Here is a 22,624-nt window from a genome sequence, read left to right as displayed (position 1 = left end):
GAACGGGCCCCACGGCGGGGGCGCCAGGGCCTGCCCCGGGACGGCGGGCAGGCGGGCCTCGGCCCACCGGCCGGCGTGCGAGGGGAGGGCGGCCGGCGGGAAGGCGCCTGCGGCCTGCGCCCCCTCAGTCTGGGCAGGCCCGAGCGGGGCGCCCGGGTGCGGCCGGCGCGGCCAGGCGGCCTGACCCCGGGAGACCCCGCTCTGAGGCGGGCAACGGCCGTCCTGGCCCAGGCGGCCCGGCCTTCAGGCTGTGTGACTGTGACGGGCCGAGCCGGGCCGAGGGCGGCTGAGGGGGACGGGGGCGCTGCCCCCACGGCTTGGGGGAGTTTGTTGTGCTTTGTGGGGGGTCGGGGGTCACCACCCTCCCAGGAGAGGTGGGGGAGGGCCGCGACGCAGCTGGCCAGCGAGGGGCGGGGTCACAGAGGCAAAGTGTGTGTGTGCGTGTGTGTGTGCGCGCGTTCGAGCGAGGCTGTGGGGGGGAGGGCGCGCGGAGGAGGATCCAGGCCCTGCGCGCAGGCGCGAGGAGCGGCCGGGCCCGAGCCCTAGAAGGCCGGCGGGGAGCGGGGGCGGTAGGCCGGCGGGAGGGCGGGCGGGCGGGCTGACGCGAAGGGGGGCGGGGAGCCGCGTCGGCGTCGCGGGGCGCGGGCGATTCGAGGCCGACGCATTCGCGCGTGCGCGCGCCAGCGAAGTGTCCGCGTTAGAGGGGAGTGACGCGTGCGCGTTCACGTGCGCCCGGGAGAGCGGTAAGAAGCCGAGGGAGCCTTGGAGGGGGTGGGGGTGGAGAGGCGAGCCGGAGGAGGGGTGGAGAGGCGGCGCCTGCGCAGTGCGCCGCGGAGGAGCTGTGTGTATGTGAGAGTCTGACGGGTTCAAAATGGCGGCGGCTGCTTCAGCGGCTCCTCCTGTGTGAGGGAAACAACACCCCTCCCCGACAGCGGCGGCGGCGGCGGCGGCGGCTCGCAGAGCACCTTCCCAGCGGCTGGGCCTGTCGCCGCTCTGTCTATCCTGGGCAGGGGGCGCTCCGGGAGGAGGGGCAACGCCAGGGGGCCCATCCCCCGGAATCCCTCCTCTGCGACCGGGGAGTAGCCGGGGGCTCGTCCCGCAGCGCGGAGCCCCGGCTGAGGGGAGACGCGAGGGGAGCCCGGGCCCCCAGCCCGGCGCACCGCGCCGCTCCCGCCCTCTCCGCCCCCCGGGGCCGGGGCCCGCGTTCCGGGGGGCCGGGGCGGCGCGGGGAGCCTCGGGCCGGCCGGTCTCAGCTGATCGGCTGCGGCTCCCGGGCTCCGGAGGCGGCCGGGCGGCTGCTTGCCGAGGGCACGGCGAGGAGGGCGCTCCCCGCGGCCGGGGCTCGGGCTGGGGCTGCTGCCCGCCGGCCCGGGGGAGGTGGGGGCGCCCGGCTCGGCGCCGAGGGGCCGCGCTCCCCGCTCCTGACGCCGCCGATCCCCGGCTCCCGAGCCAGAAGAGGAGGTTTTATTCAGCAACTGTTTCCTCTGTTTTCCGGGTCGCTCTGACCCGCTCTGGATACTGGGTTGATCCTCGGGAAAAACCGAAGACGCCTTTCGGGATTTCATTTCTCCTCTCAGTTCTGGGAATCTTTCACTTCTCACTTGGACGAGAACTCGGCAGCGAACCCCCGGTGAGCCTCCCCCTCCCCCATGTGGAAGTTTGGCCCGAGGTGCTAGCTAAGGACTGAATGTAAAGTTTCTTCTTCCCGGGGGGGACCCCTCGAAGCGCCTTTCCCGGGGGGCCGGCTCCGGCTGCCGATTTTCCTGCCGGCCCGGGCGGGCCTCGCTCCGGGGGTGCAGGCACGGCTTCCCCCCGACTGGGGGCGAGGACTTGCCCCGGGAGGGCTCTGCCGCGAACTGCTCCCAAACTATGTCATCGGCTCCTCTGCTCTCGGAGCAGTTTGGAAAGGATGCTATTAACGTGGCCGTCGTGTAGTTACCGAAAAGGAGGAAAAAAAAAAAAAAAAAAGACAAAAAAACTCCATTACCTAGGGAAGCCATTATCCGTGAGAAATTTTAGCAAGAGGAAAACCCTTTTTTGGTGTTTTTAGATCGACCGTCGCGCCGACCGGTCTTTATTTCACGTTTGGGAAAGATGTATGTTTTGCTCGTACCCGTAGATCGAATCGTGTATTTTATGACTTTATACAAAAGGATCGGGTGGAATTTTGGGCCCTGAGTGGCAACTCTCCTACATGAGCTGCAGAGTTGGACGTGATCTTGGGCTGGGGTGGAGGGAAGGTTTGGGAGTGCGGAGGTCCAGGGAGTCCTGGAAGGCGGGCGACGACTGTGTGTGGCTTCATTGGAGAGCTGTGGGGATTGTTCTGGAGGCTTGCTTTAAACCGGATTTTTTTTTTTTTTTTACCTAATTAGTTTGGGCTTTTTCTTTCCCCTTAGTTTCTCCCTACCAGTGAGAACTAATTTGGTTGGGATCCAGACTAGTTCAGTCTTGTGCTCTACCTGGTCAGCTCCCTAGAGATAAAGGTCCTGGGTGGTAGTGGTGGTGGTGGTTCGTTTTTTTTGTAATGCTGCCATGAAGGGGGGAGTCTTGCTCACTGCAATCCTGAGAGGAGAAACAAGTGGTGTTACTCGTCCACAAGGAACTGAAACCAGCATCTCGCTTTGCCTAGGCCTTGGACAGTTGTGATGTGGTGATTAATGTTGATGGTGACATGGAGCCACTTGCACAAGAGCAGAAAGGCCCTAGACTCCTGGAGAGGAACCTAAATTCCCAGAGAGCCTTTAATTTACACTTACCTTAAAGACTCCTTTTAGTGAAAAGATGAGTTTAAGGATGAGTTCTCACCTCTGCTCCTATCATTATTCTTTAGTGTTGCATTCTGGTTCCTAAGGAGGAAGAGGAAGGCAGCCCTGGAGTGGTTTCTTTACAGTAATTTCCACAGAAGAGTGAGAGATGGAACCCGAAGAAGAAAGGATTCGCTACAGCCAGAGATTGGTTAGTATTTTCCTCTCACTTTTTTATTTTCAAATTTGAAGCAGAATAATTATTTTGTTTCCATTTGTGAACATACTGTGATTAAAACTTTTCTGGAGGCTTTACCAGAGGAGGAAGGAAGGTATATAATCTCATTTGGTTTTTAGACCAAGCAATTAGAGCCTTAATATCCATCCTGTTTTGGAAGTGGAGTTGTATGCTGTCTTTAACTTCTTCAGAAACCATTGTAAATCAAAGGATTTTGTGGATTACAACGTGACAGGGACTCCTAATTTTGCAATACTGACATTGTAAATAAAAGCCTTGTAAGCCTGGAGGGTCAGAACTGTTTGAGGAAGGTTAGTTGGATGTAATTTTTTGATTATGTTGTGCCAGGGTTTGTGACTCTGGGGTGGAGGGTAGAAGACTGGACTATTTTATTTTGTAAGTAAGTTAACACTTTGGTAGGTTCGGAGGGTCGTTGTTGGGGGAGGAATGTAGAGGACAGGTAGAATGCTGTAATGTTCTGTATTTTGGGAGGTGTATATGAAATCAATCTTGTTGAAATAAATTTTTACTTAGTAACGATTTGGAGGGAATTAGCTTCTATGCACATACGAATGTTTGTTCGTTCCAGGCCCCGCTTTCCTTTCAAGGTTTCCCTGTTGGAGTTTAAGAATTTGATTTTTGTTTTCCTTAGTCAAAGAGAGCTTTATTAATATTCTTACTATTTATTTCAAAAATTTGAATTTGTGTTTGTAGAGTGGGAAATGAGGAAAGCCACAGAACCGTATGTATTGCATGAAATTTGCTGAACTGAAAGGCCTAGAAGATTACTGAAAGAATTTATGGCGGTTTTATTTGGCTCTGCATTTTAGACTGAGTATGGAGGAAAAAAAGAGTGGTTCTTAATTCTTCTATTTTCTGATGATTCTGTTCCTTTTGAGAGAGATACTTATTATTTTTTAATCTTGCTATTAAAATGGTTTGGGCTATATTGGCAAAATATCCAGCAGGCATATATTCTGGCAAGCCTTATTTCAGAGATTGGCATTTTGTCTCTCAATCCACGTGTTGAGATTACATTTCTTTTCTAACTCTTAGAAATAAAGTATATCAGTGACAAGAGTTTTGTATGTTTACAATTTAGTTTTATTTTTGACATTTCTTGAATTAAACTTTTCTTTGGGAACAGAAAGAGAGAGGATGCTGTAACATGCCCTCCGCAGGTTGTCATTGCTAAATGGAATGCATTTTTGTCATGCAAGCTTGTAGAATTGTTAAGTTACTGCATAGATATCTAAGGGTTCTGGGATCCCATCTTTCCAAGGAATTGCCTTTTAGCACGCAAAAGTTTTCACATTTTTTACAAGGTAGAGAGTAAAACCAAAAAAAAAACCAAACCCATTGGTGTCAAGTCAATTCTGACTCATAGTGGCCCTATAGGAAGGAGTAGAACTGCCCCACAGGGTTTCCAGGGAGCGCCTGGTGAATTTGAACTGCTGAACCTTTGGTTAGCAGCTGAACTCTAAACCACTAGGCCACCAGGTAGAGAGTAGTGGTAAGGAAACCCGAGGGATCTGTGACTTGTTAAGATTTGTTGTTGTTGTTAATTGACAAAGATGAGTGCTACCTGTTGCACACATTAAACCTTCATCTAGCGTTATGTTTGTCTTTTGGTTAATGTGCTGTTGTAGAAGTGTTGTGTAGGAGGATACATCATATATTTTGGGGGATCTTTCTTACTTTGGACTTTGGGTTATAATCTTGGAGTTTAAGGTGACTGATACCTGTTTTCCCTACTAAGATTATATGAAAAAATTCTACCTCGAGTGTAAATCCCTTTCCTAATGTACTTTTGATATAAGAGCATGTTGGTTGCTTACTGGGTGGCAGTCTGTTTTGCAGACTTTTAATGTAAGCTCATTTTTGTCCATGTGGTGATTACTCATATTTGAGAATTCTCTGTTGATTAAGTTAGATCTTATTTGAGAAGTTTTAAGACTAGCATAAAGTCTGGATAAGGAACTTCTTAAATGAAAGTACTGTGAAGCTGTTTTCCATTTTTCCTTGTCTTCAGAAGTTATACTTTACATTAACTTTAATAGTATTAACTACTTTTTAAATTTCTTTCTAACACTTGTCTGTTTTTAAAGTAGGTTAAAGTATAGAACTTTTTGTTTTGAAGTTATTGGCTGTGGAACATAAAGTTTGGAAGAGAGACAAAACGACAGATTAATTTGGCTTAGTGGTTAAAGTTCACGTGGTCCCATGCAATAAATATTTGTCAGGTTGAATTGAATCACCTACTACATTGCAGTGTGGTGTTATTGACTGTTACTTCCATTTTGTGTTGGGGGACAAAACCTTAATGGTTGTCCCCCTGTGACATGCCTTCATAAGAGTCCCTTGGGCGAGAAAACAGCGCTAGTATTAAAAATCTGAGGCCGAACTTGTTTTGGAACGAGAATGACTTTTTTATATTCAGGATCCTTTACCTATCTTAAAAAAAACAAAAAACAAAAAACGTTCTGGTCTTATTAATAAGAACTTTATGTTTGAATAGGTTCTTTTAGTGCTTTATGGTGATGCAGCTATTTCGGGTGTACAGGCTGAATTTGGTAAAGCAAATTTTGATATGTTTAGGTAAACTTTGTGACAAGCCGTTTTTTAAAAATTAGAAATAGTAAAAAAAAAAAAAAAAAAAAGTTGCTTGTCTTTGCCATACGTTATTATTTGCCTATTCGTGTGGAAGAGGATTGAACTTTTGAAGGTGGTGTGTATGTGAAGATTGGGATAAAAAATTTTACTTCGTGGAACTACAGTACTTAATTTTGCATTGTTGGAGTTGGACTGAACAGCCAGGAAATGACAAGGGTTGGTAAACAATGTTCGGCTTTTCTTAAACAAGACATAGATTTTTTTTTTTTTAATGAAAAGATTGGTACCTTTGGGTATGGATTCCTAGAACAGAGCCAGACCTTCGATGCAAGTTTATATACCTAGGAGATGCTCAGGTGGGATGTTTTTGTTGTTAGGTGCCCTCGAGTCAGTTTCGACTTTTAGTGACCATATGTACAGCAGAATGAAAGACTGACCAGTCCTGCTCCGTCCTCACAATTGTTAAGCTTGAGCCCATTGTCTCCGTCACTGTGTCAGTCCATCTTATTGAGGGTCTTCCGCTTTTTCAAGTGGGATAGAAGCTTCATTTTGGCTATCAGGTGGATTTTTGGTTGTCCTGTGATAAAGATGATTTATTTCTATACATCTAGTAAATTTAGATGGAAGGCTTTATTCAGGAACTTGGATAGGTACTAGAGATGGAACTTTTATCAACATTTAGTTTCAGGAGCCAGAGTGTTACAGTCACTTTATATTTTTATTACTGCCCGTGTATTTCTTATGGGCAATGTCAGCATAATGTCTTAAAAACCCAGCATAATGTCTTAGGGTTTCTTAATCTAAAGTGTCAGGTGCATAGCAATTATATCCGGTGGTAACCTTTTAGATTTTTGAAAGGACACCAATCCCGAGTAATCCTTATTATTGTATAGAATATCAGAGGCAAAATAATGTATATCTAAAGAAGCTGTATAAAGTTAAAATTTCCATACCATGCCGTAAGATCATCTTCAGTTTTAACGTTGGACTTTTGTCATTTTCACTGGAAAAGGTGTCCGTCCTTTATCATATTTTATAACATACTGGATTATAATGTCAATCCCCAACCTGTATAGTATATTGCACATGTATGTACACTTAGTATGGAAAAAATTTACTAGCCCCTGGCGGATGCAATTGTAGAAACTGATGAATTAGTCAAATCAGTGTAAAAGAAAGTGGAGACAATGTTTCAGGATGAAAGAAGCTGTGTAACCTGAATTTTTTTTTTTTTCAATCAAAGTTACCTAAACCTGGTGGTGTTACCTGAAGGGGGGGATGTTGATTTACTTGAGAATTCAGTTTGCTTGTCAATCTTGATGATGAGATTAAGAGATTTTCTGAAGGATGTTGCTATACTGTCGGACGTTCAGTTCTGTGAATAAGCCTAACGTATGATGCTCTCTGAAATAGTGAAATCACTTATCTGTTTCAAGGAACTGGTGACACTGAAGCCTTGGTGATAGTCCCACCTTTCTTTAGGTTTCCTTTGAAACTGTCTGCCCAGATTGAGCAGTTACCATGTTATCCCTTTTATAAGCAGCCCCATTTGGAAGGACCTCACTCTCAGGTCTTTCTGCCCGGAAATTAATTAGGCAATGTGGAATCCTGATTTTGAGCCATTTTATTTCTCCTAGCGTGAAAGTATATTGTTAGCAACTAGGAAGAAATTATAGGTGGCTATATTAACTTGTTCACTTTGCTTATTTATAATTATTTCCTTAGACTTGGTCTTCTATGTTGGTGGAGGAGTCCGCTGTTCTGATTGTTGTGGCCTCCTTCCTGATGATGTAGGAAAAACTTGTTGCCTATTTTCGGGCAATTCAAAATGCAGGTAATGAGGGAGCCAATTTTTTATTCTTCTGTGTCGCTCTTCCACAATAAGCTGTATTTTGGGGACTCAGAGTGAGGACTGTATTTAAGCCCGGTCACTTTCTCCTGTTTTATTTTGCTGAACACCAGTCACTACCTTGTGTTTGTTTGTGTGTGTATCTCCTCTAGAATGTAAGCTCCATGATAGTTGGGACAGTTTGCTTTTATGTTGTATACTAGATGCTTGAAGTAGTGCCTGGCACATAGAAAGTGCTCAATAAGTATCAAATACAATAAGTATTTGTTGATAATGTTGAAAGCCCTGACATATACTTCTTATGTCATATATATAAGATTAGGGCCCTAATATGGAGGACAGTTTGGTGTACAGGGATGAGCAGGAAATCTGGATATTGGGTCTTGCAGAGTGGATATAAACCAAAAGGTCTAAGCTATAATGAATCAAAACTTCTGCTTAGCACACCTGCCAGATGAGTACAATTGCAGTGCTTGGGCTATTAGAACAAATAAATATCTCATTGACTTTTAAAAGCTAAGTCTGAATTTCAGGCTCTCCTACTTCTAATCCCTGTCCTCAGCCCTGTATATCAGGGTTTTGGCTGACCTTTAGACAACCTTCAAACTGTGAAGTTGCAAGTGGTGGTGTTTGTGTTATTCTCAGGGCTTGGTTTTGGCCATTAAGTCAGAGAATTAATAGATTTACTGTATTCTATGCATATGTGGATAACATTGCAAAGAATGGGAATTCCGGAACACGTAATTGTGCTCATGAGGAACCTTTACATAGGTCAAGAGGCAGTTGTTTGGACTGAACAAGGGGATACTGATTGGTTTAAAGTCAGGAAACATGTGCGTCAGGGTTGTATTCTTTCACCATACCTATTCAATCTGTATGCTGAGCAAATAATACGAGAAGCTGGACTATGTGAAGAAGAACGGGGCATCAGGGTTGGAGGAAGACTCATTAACAACCTGTGTTATGCAGATGACACAACCTTGCTTGCTGAAAGTGAAGAGGACTTGAAGCACTTACTAATGAAATTAAAGACCACAGCCTTCAGTATGGATTACACCTCAACATAAAGAAAACAAAAATCCTCACAATTGGACCAATGAGCAGCGTCATGATAAACGGAGAAAAGATCGAAGTTTTCAAGGATTTCATTTTACTTGGATCCACGATCAACGGCCATGGAAGCAGCAGTCGAGAAATCAAAAGACGCGTTGCGTTGGATAAATCTTCTGCAAAGGACCTCTTTAAAGTGTTGAAGAGCAAAGATGTCACCCTGAAGACTAAGGTGCACCTGACCCAAGCCATGGTATTTTCAGTAGCATCATATGCATGTGAAAGCTGGACAGTGAATATAGAAGACCAGAGAAGAGTTGATGCCTTTGAACTGTGGTGTTGGCGAAGAATATTGAATATACCATGGACTGTCAGAAGAACGAACAAATCATCTTAGAAGTAGTACAGCCAGAATGCTCCTTAGAGGCAAGGTTTGGTGAGACTGCATCTTACACACTTTGGACATGTTGTCAGAAGGGATCAGTCCCTGGAGAAGGACATCATGCTTAGCAGAGTACAGGGTCAGCGGAAAAGAGGAAGACCCTCAACGAGGTAGATTGACACAGTGGTTGCGACAGTGAGCTCAAGCATAACGACAGTTGTAAGGACGGCTCAGGACTGGGCAGTGTTTCGTTTTGTTGTACATAGGGTCGCTATGAGTTGGAACTGACTCGACGGCACCTAACAACAACAGCAACAACAAATGCGTATATTCTCTATTTTATGTCCTTTTATACTTTTCTGCTTGGGAAATGGGCATCCTTAATCAGGTTTCATTAATCTTCTCTGTGTATCTTTTTTATGGATAGTATTTTATTTTTGCATTGTATTTTCACATCATCAAAGGTTAAAATTTAGTAAACATTTATTATGAACTAGGCTAGGCTCTTCTGTATACATTGCCTTATTTAATTCTCAAAACAACCCTGAGGTAGGTGGTATAGTTTGAAACCTTAAATTTTTTATAATGGAATGGAGGCTCTAGGAGGGGCCGTGACTTGTTCAAAGTCACAAAGGTGGCAGAGTGGAAACCAACCTTGAGCCCGGGTACCCTAACCCCAAATCCCATGTCTGTTCTCTCATGTCGCCCTGTCTCTTGTGTATTTTATACAGAAAACAAATGATATCTACTACTTTTGTAGCAAGTTGTAGTCTGAGTACTTTCTTTTTTTTTTTTTTGAGGCTACTTTTAAAATTTCTTCCTTAGCAGATGTCCGCTTAACATCCTAAACGAGATTGTTGTTGTGTGTCTTCGAGTTGATTCCAACTCAATAGCAACCCTATAGCACAGGCTAGAGCTGCTTCATAGGTTTCCCTAGGCTATAATTTTTATGGGAGCAGCTCCGCCAGGTCTTTTCTGCCACAGAGCCACTGGTAGTTCAACCTGCCGGCCTTTCAAGTTAGCAGCTTAACCATTGCGCCACCAGGACTCCTGAGATAGCTACAGATATTTGATAGCTGGTGTTTGGTATGTTTAAAAAATTTGGCACGATCTTTTTTTTTGTGAACTTTGAATTTATTACACTTAATATATTAAAACAACAGTATTTGTATGGTTTGTATGTCAGACCTTTTATTTACCCATGTCACTCATATCATTGCTTTCTGTTTTAAATTGTAGATTCTTGGGGGTTTTCTGTGTGAGTACTTGGTAAAAATTTAAAGTCTGAAGATAAAAGATAGCAAATTAGGGATCAAACAAGTTGTTTTGGCAAGTTCGGTGGTGAAGGCCTCCTTTAATAGGTAGAGAGGAGCAGGAAGAAGGTGGCCTTCCAGGAGGTAAAGACAGTGTAAGCTTTCTGTGGAGTGGGAATCCTCTAAGGCCTATCCTGAGGACATTGTAGGTTAGCAGAACTAAAGTAGATTTGTTTGGGGAAACACTGTTGATAATGTTGGGAACAGATTTTAAACAACTTCGAAAGCCAGGTGTGGACAATACAGAGCCATTAGAACTAGTTTGTTTTGGATAGAACAGTAATTTAATCAAAGTGGTATTTTAAGAGTAGCATTTCTGCAGTTTCAGAAAGGTGTCTGAAGAGTATCGAAGTAAGATTACTTTTGAGGCAATGTTGTTGCTTAGGTGCCATGGAATCTGTTTCCATTCGTACCGACCCTGTGTACAACAGAATGAAACACCGCCCAGCCCTGCGCTGTCCTCACAGTCATTGCTATGCTGGAGCCCCTTGTAGCCACTGTGTCAGCCCGTCTCGTTGAAGGTCTTTTTTGGTTTGAGGCAATAGATACTTGAATTCTAGGGCAGCGCTTCTCAAAGTGTGCTCCCCTTACCAGCAGCATCAGCATTATTTGGAAACATGTTAGAAATGTAAAATCTGGGGCCCTACCCCGAACTTACTAAATCAGAATCTCCGGGGTTAAGGCCTTGCAGTCTGTATCTTAACAAGTCAGGTGATTCTGATAGCATCTAAAAGTTTGAGAGCCACCACTCTGCAGTATAAAAAAAAAAAATAGGTAGTGGAAATGGAAAGGAAGGGATAAAAACAGGACTCATTGGCAGTGAAGGACTAACAAAACTTGGTTACCGACTGCAGAGTAGGATGTCATGATGGAAAGAATGCTTGATTGGGGATCATGAGCCCTGAGTTCTAGTGTTAACTGACCTGTCATTGAGGGAATTGGACTAAGTGATTTCTGAAGATTTTGGAGGCAAAGACCGAAGAAGGATTAAGGTGGACTCTGGGATTATATCTGGGTTACCAGGAAGATCAGAGGGAGAGATTTTTTTTAAAGGGGGAGGAGAGAACTTGGGTGAATGTTTTGGATAGTTGGAGATGTTAGCAGATTCATTTAAAGCAGGGGTTCTCAACTGGGGGCAGTTTTGCCCTCCAGGGAATATTTGGCAATATCTGGAGACATTTTAGATTGTCAGACTAGGGGAGTGCTACTGGTATTTAGTGGGTGGAGGCTAGGGATGCTGATGAAACATCCTATAATGTACATGACAGCTCTCTACCACAAAGAATTATCTTGTCCAAAATGTCAGTAGTGCTGAAGTTGAAAAGCCTTGATTTAAAGGGAAATATTCAGTAGATAGATTTCTGTCTGTGTTTCTGTCCTGTTCTACTGTTCATCTTAGAGTTTTAACTCTAACACAGAACATTTGAAAAGCAGTCTCAGATTGTGTTTCCCAGGGCTTTGCCCAAAGTGAGCATAAAGTGGGTTTTTTGTGTTTTGGTTGTTGTTGAATTTTCACAAAACTAACTTCATAGTCATGGCAGTTCTCAGCCCAACTGCAGATTTCTTTATTATTCCTTTTAACATCTCCTAAGATCAAGTTATTTGGGTAACTAAGTGAGAATTCGCTGTCTTGAGATCATGAATTAAGTTATAGTAACTAATTTCCTTTCGATATTCTCTTTGGAGGATGGAAAAGTGAGGAGGTAAAAGCTGTAGTGTTGATTTGAGTAAATATTAAAATACTATATATAGCCAGATACTCTGTGACCATTTCTGAGAGCTACCTCATGAGCTGGATATGGCCCTAAGCATGAATTCAGGTAGCCCCCAAACTTAATCCATCTCTTTACATCCATGGAGTACAGAGGTTAAGAACTCTTGTGTTAGGGCCGTAATCTCTCCAGTCCACTCTTGTCTCTGATAATGACCTCAAGAAAATGTACCTTCTTAAATATATCAATCATTTTATAGTACTTACACGGGGATGCAGTGGCTAAGAGCTTGGCTGCTAACTACCAGCTGCTTCTTGGAAAACCTATGGGGGAGTTCTCTTCTGTCCTGTAGGGTCTCTATGAGTTAGAATTGACTTGATGGCAACAGGTTAGGGTTTTTGTTTGTTTTATGTGGGACAGTGGTGGTTCAGTGGTAGACTTCTCTCCTTCCATAGGGGAGATGCGAGTTGGATTGCTGGCCGGTGCATCTCCTGTACAGCTGCCACCTGTCTGTCAGTGGAGGATTGCATGTTGCCCTGCTGCCGAACAGCCTTCCGTGGACTAAGATGGACTAGGAAAAAGGACTGGCAACCTACTTCTGAAAATCAGCCAATGAAAAATCCTGTGGGCCACATGGCTGATCATGGGGTGACATAGGACTGGCACTGTTTCTTCCTCTTGTGCATGGGTCACCAGGAGTCAGGGGCTGGCTCAATGGCAGCTAACAACAACGTACGTTTTCCAAAGCACTTTTGTGTCTCCTGTGTCTTTTGGTCATCTTAACACAATTCTGAAGGTTGCTAGAACTTGCGGACAGTGTTGCCATGTTGCACAGTTCCATTCATATATGTGAGAGATCCCCCTGGAGTTGTGCAGTGCATAGCCAGTGTGACCGTATATGGTGGGTAGGTGAAGTAAAGGAAACGTCATCTTGCGTATTTAAAACTAGAAAAAAAGCCCAATCTGATGGATAATAATAATAGCACACGTAAATCGAGTACATACTATGTGCTTGGTATTGCTTCAAGCACTTATATTAACTAATTCTCAACAGCCCTTTAAGGTAGATTATATGATTCCTATTTTCCAGGCTTGAAAACTGAGGCAGTTAGGTAATTTGTACAAAGTTATCTGGCTAAGAAAGGACAGAGCCAGGATTCAAAGTAGGCAGCGTACACACTCATGTGCATTGCAGCATTATTCACAATAACAAAAAAATGGAAACAGCCTAAATGCGTATCAGTAAATGAATGGTTAAATAAATTGTGGTATATACATATAATGGAATACTATGCAGTGATAAAGAATAATGGTAAGTCTGTGAAACAGAACATGGATGAATCTGGAGGACATTATGCTGAGTAAAGTAAGTCAAGCGCAAAAGGATAAATATTGCATGGTACCACTTTTATTATAAAAAGTCAAGAGTAGGCGGCCATCTAAGGTACTCCAGTGGCCCGACCTCGCCTGGGGCAAGAGAGAATGAAGAAAACCAAAGACACAAGGGAAATATTAGTTCCAAAGGTCTAATGGACCACAACTACCGAGGCCTTTACCAGACTGAGTCCAGCACAACTAGATGGTGCCCAGCTACCACCATCAACTGCTCTGACAGGGGTCACAATAGAGGGTCCCGGACAGAGCTGGAGAAAAATGCAGAACAAAATTCTAACTCACAAAAAAAGACCAGACTTACTGGTCTGACAGAGACTGGAGAAACCCCAAGAGTATAGCCCCTGGACACCTTTTTAACTCAGTACTAAAGTCACTCCTGAGGTTCACCCTTCAGCCAAAAGATTAGAGAGGCCTACAAAACAAAACGAGATTAAATGGACACACCAGCTCAGGAGCAAGGACGAGAAGGCACGAGGGGACAGGAAAGCTGGTAACAGGGAACCCAAGGCTGAGAAAGGGAGAGAGTTGACATGCCATGGGGTTGGCAACCAGTGTCACAAAACAATATGTGTATTGCTTAATGAGAAACTAATTTGCTCTGTAAACCTTCATCTAAGGTACAGTTAAAAAAAAAAAAAAGCTAAGAATAGGTATATACACAGAAAGCAACTTTCTTTCACGATTATCAGGGATGGTAGGGGGAAGGAGAAGGAGTCACTTAGACGCGTGTTAATTTTGTTGATGGGAAGGGCATTCTACAATATGGGGGAAGTCAGCACAATATGACCAAGGTAAATGAACACTGATAGATAGGCAAGAATAAAGGACAACTGCAGTAAATACTAAACAACGCAGGAAGCATCAAAAGAAGAAAAGATGCATAGAGTCACTGTACCAAAAAGAATTGGTCGACGTTCAGCCGTTTCAGGAGGTAGCATATGATCAGGAACCGATGGTACTGAAGGAAGAGGTCCAAGCTGTGCTTAAGGCATTGGCGAAAAGGAAGGCTCAAAGAATTGATGGAATACCAATTGAGATGTTTCAACAAATGGATGGAGTGCTAGAACTGCTCACTCATCTATGCCAGGAAATTTGGAAGATAGCTACCTGGCCAACCCTGGAAGAGATCCATATTTATGCCTATTTCAAAGAAAAGTGATCCAACTGAATGTGGAAATTATTGAACAATATCATTAATGTCAGATGCAAGTAAAATTTTGCTGAAGATCATTCAAAAGCAGTTGCAGCAGTATATCAACAGGGAACGACCAGAAATTCAAGCCGGATTCAGAAGAGAACGTGGAACTAGAGATACCGTGGCTGATGTCAGATGGATCCTGGCTGAAAGAGAATACCAGAAAGATGTTTATCGTGTTCTATTGACTATGCAAAGGCATAGAAAGGTGGGCGTCAAGGTTGTGACTGCTGCTTCCATGGGCATCGGTGGGAGACCCAAGTAAAATGAAATCCTTGACAACTTCAGTCTTTTCTCCTCTTACCATGATGTTGCTTATTGTCCAGTGGTTAGGATTTTTGTTTTCTTTATATTGAGGTGTAATCCATCCTGAATGCTGTAGTCTTTGATCTTCATCAGTAAGTGCTTCAAGTCCTCTTCACTTTCAGCAAACAAGCCTGTGTCATCTGCATATCGCAGGTTGTTAGAGTCTTCCTCCAGTCCTGACGCACTGTTCTTCTTCGTACAGCCCAACTTCTCGGATTATTTGCTCAGCATACAGATTCAACTAAGTATGGCCAAAGGATACAACCCTGACGCACACCTTTCCTGACTTTAAACCACGCAGTATCCCCTTGTTCTGTTCAAACTACTGCCTCTTGATCTATGTAGAGGTTCCGCATGAGCAAAGTTAAGTGTTCTGGAATTCCCATTCTTCGCAATGTTATCCATAGTTTGTTAGGATCCATATAGTCGAATGCCTTTGCGTAGTCAAGAAGACACAAGGGAACATCCTTCTGGTGTCCTGTGCTTTCAGCCGGGATCCATCTGATAATCCTTCATTCAGGAGAATCATTCACTTAGGTTACTTGTTGATGGCTTACTCAATGCCAGGCACTTTACTTGAGCCTTACTTTTTCAGAACTTTCAAATAATGTGGTTTCAGATAGTGCAGGATGCTTGGAAGATATTAGGAGGGTGATGAGATATTTATAAGGAGGGGATCACTCCTTGAGATTGGGTGCTCAGTGAAAGCCTCCCTGAGAAGACAGTGTTTATACTGAGACCTGAGTGATAGGGAGCCAGTCACATGAAGTTCAAGGCTCAAGGGAACAGGTTTTGTCAAGAGAAAGCTCTAGGAAGAGACATCAGCTAACGCAAAGCCCTGAGTTAGGAATGAGAAGGCATTATGAGGTGCTTAGCCGTGCATCAGACACCAGGCAAGGCTCTTGGTGATAACGATGATGAACAAGATCAGTGAGGTCCATCTGTCATGGAGTTTACAATCTGGTGGAGGAGCCAGTCCTTGAATACTTAGACTGGTGATGTCAACTATCGTTACACAAAGGGCCTCAAAGAAGAATACAGGATGCAAAGAGAGTGTATGATAGGGTGAGCTAATCTAGGCTTTGGGAGTGGGAGGAAGCATCAGGGAACACTTTTTCTGAGAAGCCTTTAAAGCTGAAACCTGAGAGAGTAGGAGGTAACCAGGCAGGGGAGGGTCTGAGTTTTTCAGACAGTGATTAGCATATGGAAAGACCCTCAGGTTGGAAGGAATTTGACATATTTGAGGAGCCAGCCAACTACCCACACAAAAAACCAAAAGGCCAGTGTAACTACACAATGAGTGGGAGGGAGAGTTAAAATCTTGATGGGGTAGTCGAGTCAGGCCAAGTAGGGCTTTACCCGGAAAACATGGGAAGCTATTGACTTCAGCAGAAGAGTGATGTGATTGGACTAATAATACCAGTGGCTGCAGTATAGAGAAAGGATCAGGGAGAAGACAAGAATAGATCTGGAGAGACCAGTTAGGAGGCTACTCAGTGGTTTGAGTAGGATATGATGGTGTCATGGCAAGGATGCTGACAGTGGAATAAGAGAAGAGATTTGAGAAATATTCAAGAAATAGAATCGTAGGACTTTGGTTCATTGCATGTGCGGAAGGTGAGCATACAGGAGATACATATAAACGTGTGTGACTCCCAAGTTTTTCTTAAGTGAGTAGGTGTGGTTCAGTCCTTTTCTTGAGATAGGGCTCATTGAAGGACAAGCAGATTTGAGGATTGAGTAGAGGAGATTAAGTTCAGTTTTGGGAAAGTTTGGACAGGTTGAATGTGAGGCACCTGTGAGACATCCCAGGAGAACTATTGAGTAGGTAACTAGGTATGATTCTGGACCTTAGGAAGAGCCTGTTGGCATACAGCTGGGTCTCAGTAGCATATGTGGTAATTGACATTGGGTGGATATGGGTGGTCTGCAAAGGGGAGTGGGAAGGAGGGGCCGGCGAGGTAGGAGCAAAACCAGGAAAGTGGGACTGTGTAGCACTTACTGAAGTCCCTGCGGTGCAGACAGTTAAGGTGCTTGCCCCAGAGGTGCTCTGAGAGAAGGGCTTGGTGATCTATGTCCAAAAAATCAGCCATCGAAAACCATTCGGAACGCAGTTCTGCTCTGACATACATGGGATTACTGTAAGTTGGAATCAGCTTGACAGGAACTGGTTTTACAGTGTATCAAGCACTGTTCTAAGCGTTTGTCTTTTACTCATTTAATGCTCATAACCCTATGAAGAACCCTATGAAGTAGGTGCATTTATTATCTCTATTTTATAGATGAGGAAAATGAGACAAGAAGTGACTACATAACTTGCCCAAGATCAGGTAGTAACTGGAAAAGTTGGGTATTGAACCCAGGGCTGTCTGCCACCAGTTTGTACAGGCAGTTGCCAGGTTACGAGTGTCTGACTTAGGCACAACCCATAGTTACCAGCCAACCCCCATAAAAACAAAAACAAAAACAAAAAAAACCCCATAAAGCCTATTATATTAGAAATTTGAGGTACATACAATGGTTCGTAATAAAAAACAGGTGCTACTTTGCTACATGCATCAAAACATTATTATTATTATGTTAGAGATATTTTCGTGCATTGGGAAGTGTTTCTTTTTTTTTTTTATGCATAGAAAGCTATGCCGTATCCTGCATACTAAGACATTTGACTGACTGACATGAGATATGAACTGTACCCAACTGTTCTGAGTTATGTACAAATTAGACTTAAAGACAGATGTAGGAACGGAACTCCTTTGTAATCCAGAGAAGGGTGGTTGTTTTTTTTCTGTTTTAAGATGGGAGAGACCACTGCATTATTTGTTAATGGCATTATCAATTATTACTCCTTTCTCTCTATTATCTCTCGTATTTAATCAGTTGCTAAGACCTGCTAGATTTCTAATATTCATTTCCTCATCGTTCCCATTGTAACTCCTAGTTCTCACCCTTAGTTAGATCTCTTAAAATTGCCTTTTTCTTAGTTTGTCTTTTGTGTTTGTGTGTGTGTGTATGTATGTATTAACTGTTTGATGTGAAACGAATTTGCTCTGTGAACTTTTTACCTAAAGCACACACACAAAAGAACTACCATATGGCCCAGGAACTGCAATCCCAGGGTATATACCCAGAAGTGAAGGCAGAAATGCAAACAGAAACCTGTATACCAATGTTCGTTGTAGCCCTTTTCACAAAAAGTGAAAATAACCCCAGTGTCCATCAATAGATGAACGGGTAAACACAACATGGTCCATACATAAAATGGAGTACTACTCAGCCATAAATAGAAACGAAGTCCTGATGCATGCCACAAAGTGGATGAACCTTGAAAACATGCTGAGTGAAATAATTAGATTGTATTTTCAGGTATCGCTTCATTATGCCTTATGTTGTGCTTCGAAATTCTGATCATATTCCCTTCCTCTGTGACTTTCCCACTCTGTAGAGTCAGGGATAGCGTGGGACAAACACTGGCCTTTGGTTTCTGAGAACTGGCTTTGAATTTTATCGTATAAGTTGTGTAATCTTGGGCAAGTTGCTTAGCCTCAGTGAGTTTTAATTTTTCTTCTGTGGACTAATGAAAATAAAATTCACCTTTTGGAAATAGTTTATAAGTGCTTGGTTGACTTTAATGGTTTTGCCATTGTAGATACAAACTCCTTAGCCTGATATTCAGGCCCTGATTGTCTTCTACAGCCTTATTTCCTGCTCTGACCCTGTGTCCCAGTAAACCAAGCTACTCTTTTTCTCCCCTACACGCCCGTGATAGCCTGTTTCTCTGTCTGTGTCCTGGTTTTCATTCTCATTTGTAGTATTGTTTTCCTAATTCCATGTACTGATGGAAACCTCTCTTCTGAATCATAATTTTTCTCCCACCTCTCATGGTATCTAATTGGATACAGGATAGAAAATTTAATCCTGTCTAGATTATGTGCTCTTTGAGGGCAAGGCATGACTCTTTCGTGGCACATAGAGGGCATAGTACTGTTCACGTCATTGAGACACTAATATTGCTGGTTGGTTAACTGAATGGACGATTTCACAAAGACAAAGTAGAATGTACTAAAATTAACTTGCTCCGTTCTGTGGTTGAGTGCTGAAAGTAATATAACTATCAGAAAGGTAGTCAGAACAGTCAGAGAGAATGGGAGCCAAGAATTTGCCCCACTTTTTCCGGTCGTTAGAGAAAGGAGGGCCAGTTTATGTCCCGTGAGATGATCTACTTACCCTTGGTCTTGCACTGTGCTCACCAGCCTACTTTCATAATTAGTTTGGCTTCTCCCGGTTCCGTGACACTGGGCAGTGGGGTCCTGGGATGACATGCAGGAGCGTTCTCAGGCACCACAAGGCAACTGACAGTCCTTTTGTCCTGCAGTTAAGCGCTGGGCTGCCGAGATTCCTCCTTTTTTTTTTTTAAACATAGTTTTTCTAGCTATAACAACAACTTCGAAGAAGATGAGAATGTCCGATTAACAGCAATAGTATGTGCAAAGGGTCTACAGCTTCTGTGAAGGACATTTGAACATTCCGTGTGGGATGCCCAGGTACCGTTTTTCAGCTCAGCCCCTTTCTCCAAGGAGCGTTTCTTTGACTAGGTCAGATCTTCCTGTTGTGGCACAGAATACCTCTTAAGCATCGCACTTAGCCAAACTGCATTTTTATACTTACCTGGTACAGTGCCTGGTCCAGAAACCAGTTGCTGCTGAGTCGATTCCAACTCATGGCGAGCCTCTGTGTGTCAGAGTAGAACTGTGCTCCATAGGGGTTTCAGTGGCCAATTATTTGGAAGTAGATCACTGCGCCTTTTTTTCTAGGTACTCCTAGGTAGACTCACACGTCTAACCTTTTGACTAGCAACAGAAGGTGTTAACCGTTTGCAGCACCCAGAGATTCCTGCCTGGTCCGTGGTGCTGTCAGTTGCTGTTGAGTGGCTCTGACCCATGGCCTCCTTGTGTATAATAGAATAAAACACTGCCTGGTCCTATACGTGGTCCATCAAACCAAAACGCACTGCCATTGAGTCGATTCCAACTCATAGGGTCCCTGTAGGACAGAGTAGAACTTCCCCAGAGGATTTCCATAAATTTTATGGAAACAGACCACCACATCTTTCTCCTACAGCCTGGTCTACAGCCTGGTCCGTAGTAAGTGCTTAATGGATTTTTTTTTTTTCTGTGTAAGTCCGTATCTAAAATGCTGTCCCTCCCACCCCATTCTGTCTTCTTGGTAAACTCCTGATTATCCTCCACAGTCCCCAAAAGGTGTCCTTCACTTGAGCTTTCCTCAGTTACATTCCTAAGGCACCTACATGTATTTCTGTTGTAGGACTAGTCAAGTTCTATCATATCGTAGTTAACCACAAGTCTCTTTTCACCCAGCTAGAGTAAACTTCTTTAAGGCAAGAATCGTGTCTTATTCAAGTGTGAAGTTGAACAAAAATGTGTTACATACTTACTAAACATATATAAGGAGCCCTGGTGGCACAGTGGTTAAAGCGCTTGCTGCTAACAGAAAGTATACTGGTTCACACCCACGAGCCACTCCATGGAAGAAAGATGTGTCAGTCTGCTCCCGTAAAGATCACAGCCTTGGAAACCCTATGGGGCAGTTCTACTCTGTCTTACAGGGTTACTATGAGTGGAATTGACAGCAGTGGATTTGGTTTTGGTTTGAAACGTACATAAAATATATGGAATGTAATAACTGAACCCTAATGATATAAAGAAACTTCCACTTGTAATCAGGGAGCCTCGGTTAGCTATCTAAGTCTTAGTTTATTCATCTGCAGAGTCCTTCTCAGTTCTAATAACTTCAGCCAGTTTTCCTCACAGTGTGGTCCCTTGACCAGCATCCTCTGTGAACTTGTTAGAAATCAGGTCTAATCTCAGACTTACAGAACCAGAAACTCTGGGAGTGGGACCCAGCAATCTGTGTTTTAATAAACCCTCCAGGTTTTAGTGGTCTGTCTATTTTTGTGTTTGAGCAAAACAAAAAAACTTGAGTCAGTACCTTAATTTCTTCCTGTGTCAAAAACCAAACCAGACTCACTGCCGTCGAGTCGATTTCGACTCGTAGCAACCCTAGAGGACAGAGCAGAACTGCCCCCATAGAGTTTCCAAGGAGCGCCTGGTAGATTCGAACTGCTCACGTTTCGGTTAGCAGCTGTAGCACTTAATGACTATGCCTCCAGGGTTCCCTCTAACTGCATAACTTAAAGTTATTTTTTAAAAACTTTTTCTTCATATGTTTTTTCTACCAATCGAATTTGCTGACATTTTTTCTAAACCAATTCTGATAATAGGCAAAGTATCCTGGAATCAGAGGCATTAGATTCAGAAGTTTTTGGAAACTGCTTCTTAATGCTGCTTGCACAAAGCAAAATTGTGTGTGTGTGTGTGTGTGTGTGTGTGTAGCTACATATATACATATATGTGGTTTTCTCTCCTATCAGTGGAAACGTGTCAGTGATGAGCTGTTAAGGGAAGGGAAAGGTAAAGTACAGGTCTTTGTTAGGCAGACTTGAATGAGTGATATGGCACAATAAGAAGTATCAGAAAGTGGAGGTTGCTTTTTGCAGCAGAAGATACACATACTTAATTACCTCCTATACTAGGGATCCAGGCAGTGTTTCGTTCTGTTGTACATAGGGTCGCTATGAGTCGGAGCCGACTCAACAGCACCTAACAACAACATACAGGTAAGTTTTCTTAGCGATAGGTGTTGCCTCAGTGTTTTGTTATCTGAGACATACCGGTGGTTTTTGCAGACTGAAAAGTGCTGATTAGTGTTGATACTTGTCTGCTTCCTGTAGAGGGCGTTGTACACTTCGTTGATGGAAGCCATAATAACAGTTAACGTACAGCAAGTGCTTGTTCTGTGCTTGGCACTCTGCCAAATGCTTTATATGTGATCCACTTCCACCATTGTTGTTTTGATTTAACATCTTGAGTTTAAATTTAATGTTTGTCAAGTAAAGTTAGCTTTACTTTGCGCATAGGTGGTACAAATGGTTAAGCACAAGTACTACCCGAGAGGTTGGCAGTTCGATTCCACCCAGAGGTGCCTCAGAAGATAGGCCTTGCAGTCTGCTTCTGTAAGGTCCCAGCCTTGAAAACCCTATGGAGCAATTGTACTGTGCACACATGGGGTCGCTATGAGTTAGGATTAACTTGACGGCAACTAACAGCAACAAGTAAAGGGAACCATTTGGAAATAGAGGTTCTATAAGAAACATTTAAGATCCAGTGATGCTGCATTTAGGATTTAGCAAACAATATCTTGTTTATTCCATTTACCTCTCATATCTTTAGAAGCCTATTTTCTTTAGCCTTTCCTTATATAGAAGCTGCTGCTGCTTTTTTCTTATTATTTTTGCTTTTCTCCAAACCTTTTCTAGCTATTAATGATTTCTTGGTGGGATTATCAAACTACAAGAATTATTGTAGATTCGGAAGCTTTGTTCCTTTTGATCTTTTGCTTATTCACTTATTCAGCAGTCTTTGTTGGGTGTACCATTGGTGTTTAATGAATTGCTGAGTATACAAAAGTAAATATCTTGTACCCTGTCCTCATAGTTTGATAAGAGAAACCATATAAACAAATAATTATGCTATTGGGTGGTAAGTAAAATTTAGTAGGTACAAAGTACAGAGGCAAGGAAAAGGAGGGAGTGATTGAGGAGTGAAGAAAGTCTTCAAAGCGGAGACAACTGTTAAGTTAAATATTGGAAGATTAGGGAGTTAGGGAGAAAATTCCCAGCAGAGGGACCAGCATGTCCAGACACAAGTATGAAAACCCCAAGGTCAAAACAGCATTGCCAGCAGCTCC

At 43.5% G+C, this 22,624-nt stretch overlaps 1 protein-coding gene across 7 annotated transcripts in view; it reads left to right on the top strand.

Moving 5' to 3' along the window:
• Nucleotides 1–1,369: 1,369 nt before the first annotated feature.
• Nucleotides 1,370–22,624, top strand: part of KDM2A (lysine demethylase 2A) — a 119,701-nt gene continuing 98,446 nt past the window's right edge. For 2 of the 7 annotated variants that reach the window (XM_064287719.1, XM_064287716.1), the window contains exons 1-2: nucleotides 2,831–2,955; nucleotides 7,321–7,429. In XM_064287719.1, the coding sequence (XP_064143789.1) occupies nucleotides 7,424–7,429 (6 nt within the window). In that variant the 5' untranslated portion in view covers nucleotides 2,831–2,955; nucleotides 7,321–7,423. Of the gene's footprint in view, nucleotides 1,631–2,830; nucleotides 2,956–7,320; nucleotides 7,430–22,624 lie in introns of those variants that run through there. The other 5 variants (XM_064287714.1, XM_064287713.1, XM_064287718.1 and 2 more) reach the window with 5 other exon arrangements.

The sequence above is a fragment of the Loxodonta africana genome, chromosome 7 (assembly GCF_030014295.1).
Source record: "Loxodonta africana isolate mLoxAfr1 chromosome 7, mLoxAfr1.hap2, whole genome shotgun sequence".
Taxonomy (NCBI): Eukaryota; Metazoa; Chordata; class Mammalia; order Proboscidea; family Elephantidae; genus Loxodonta; species Loxodonta africana.
Note: the sequence above shows the minus strand (reverse complement) of the source record. Positions and strands in the feature narration are given on the sequence as shown.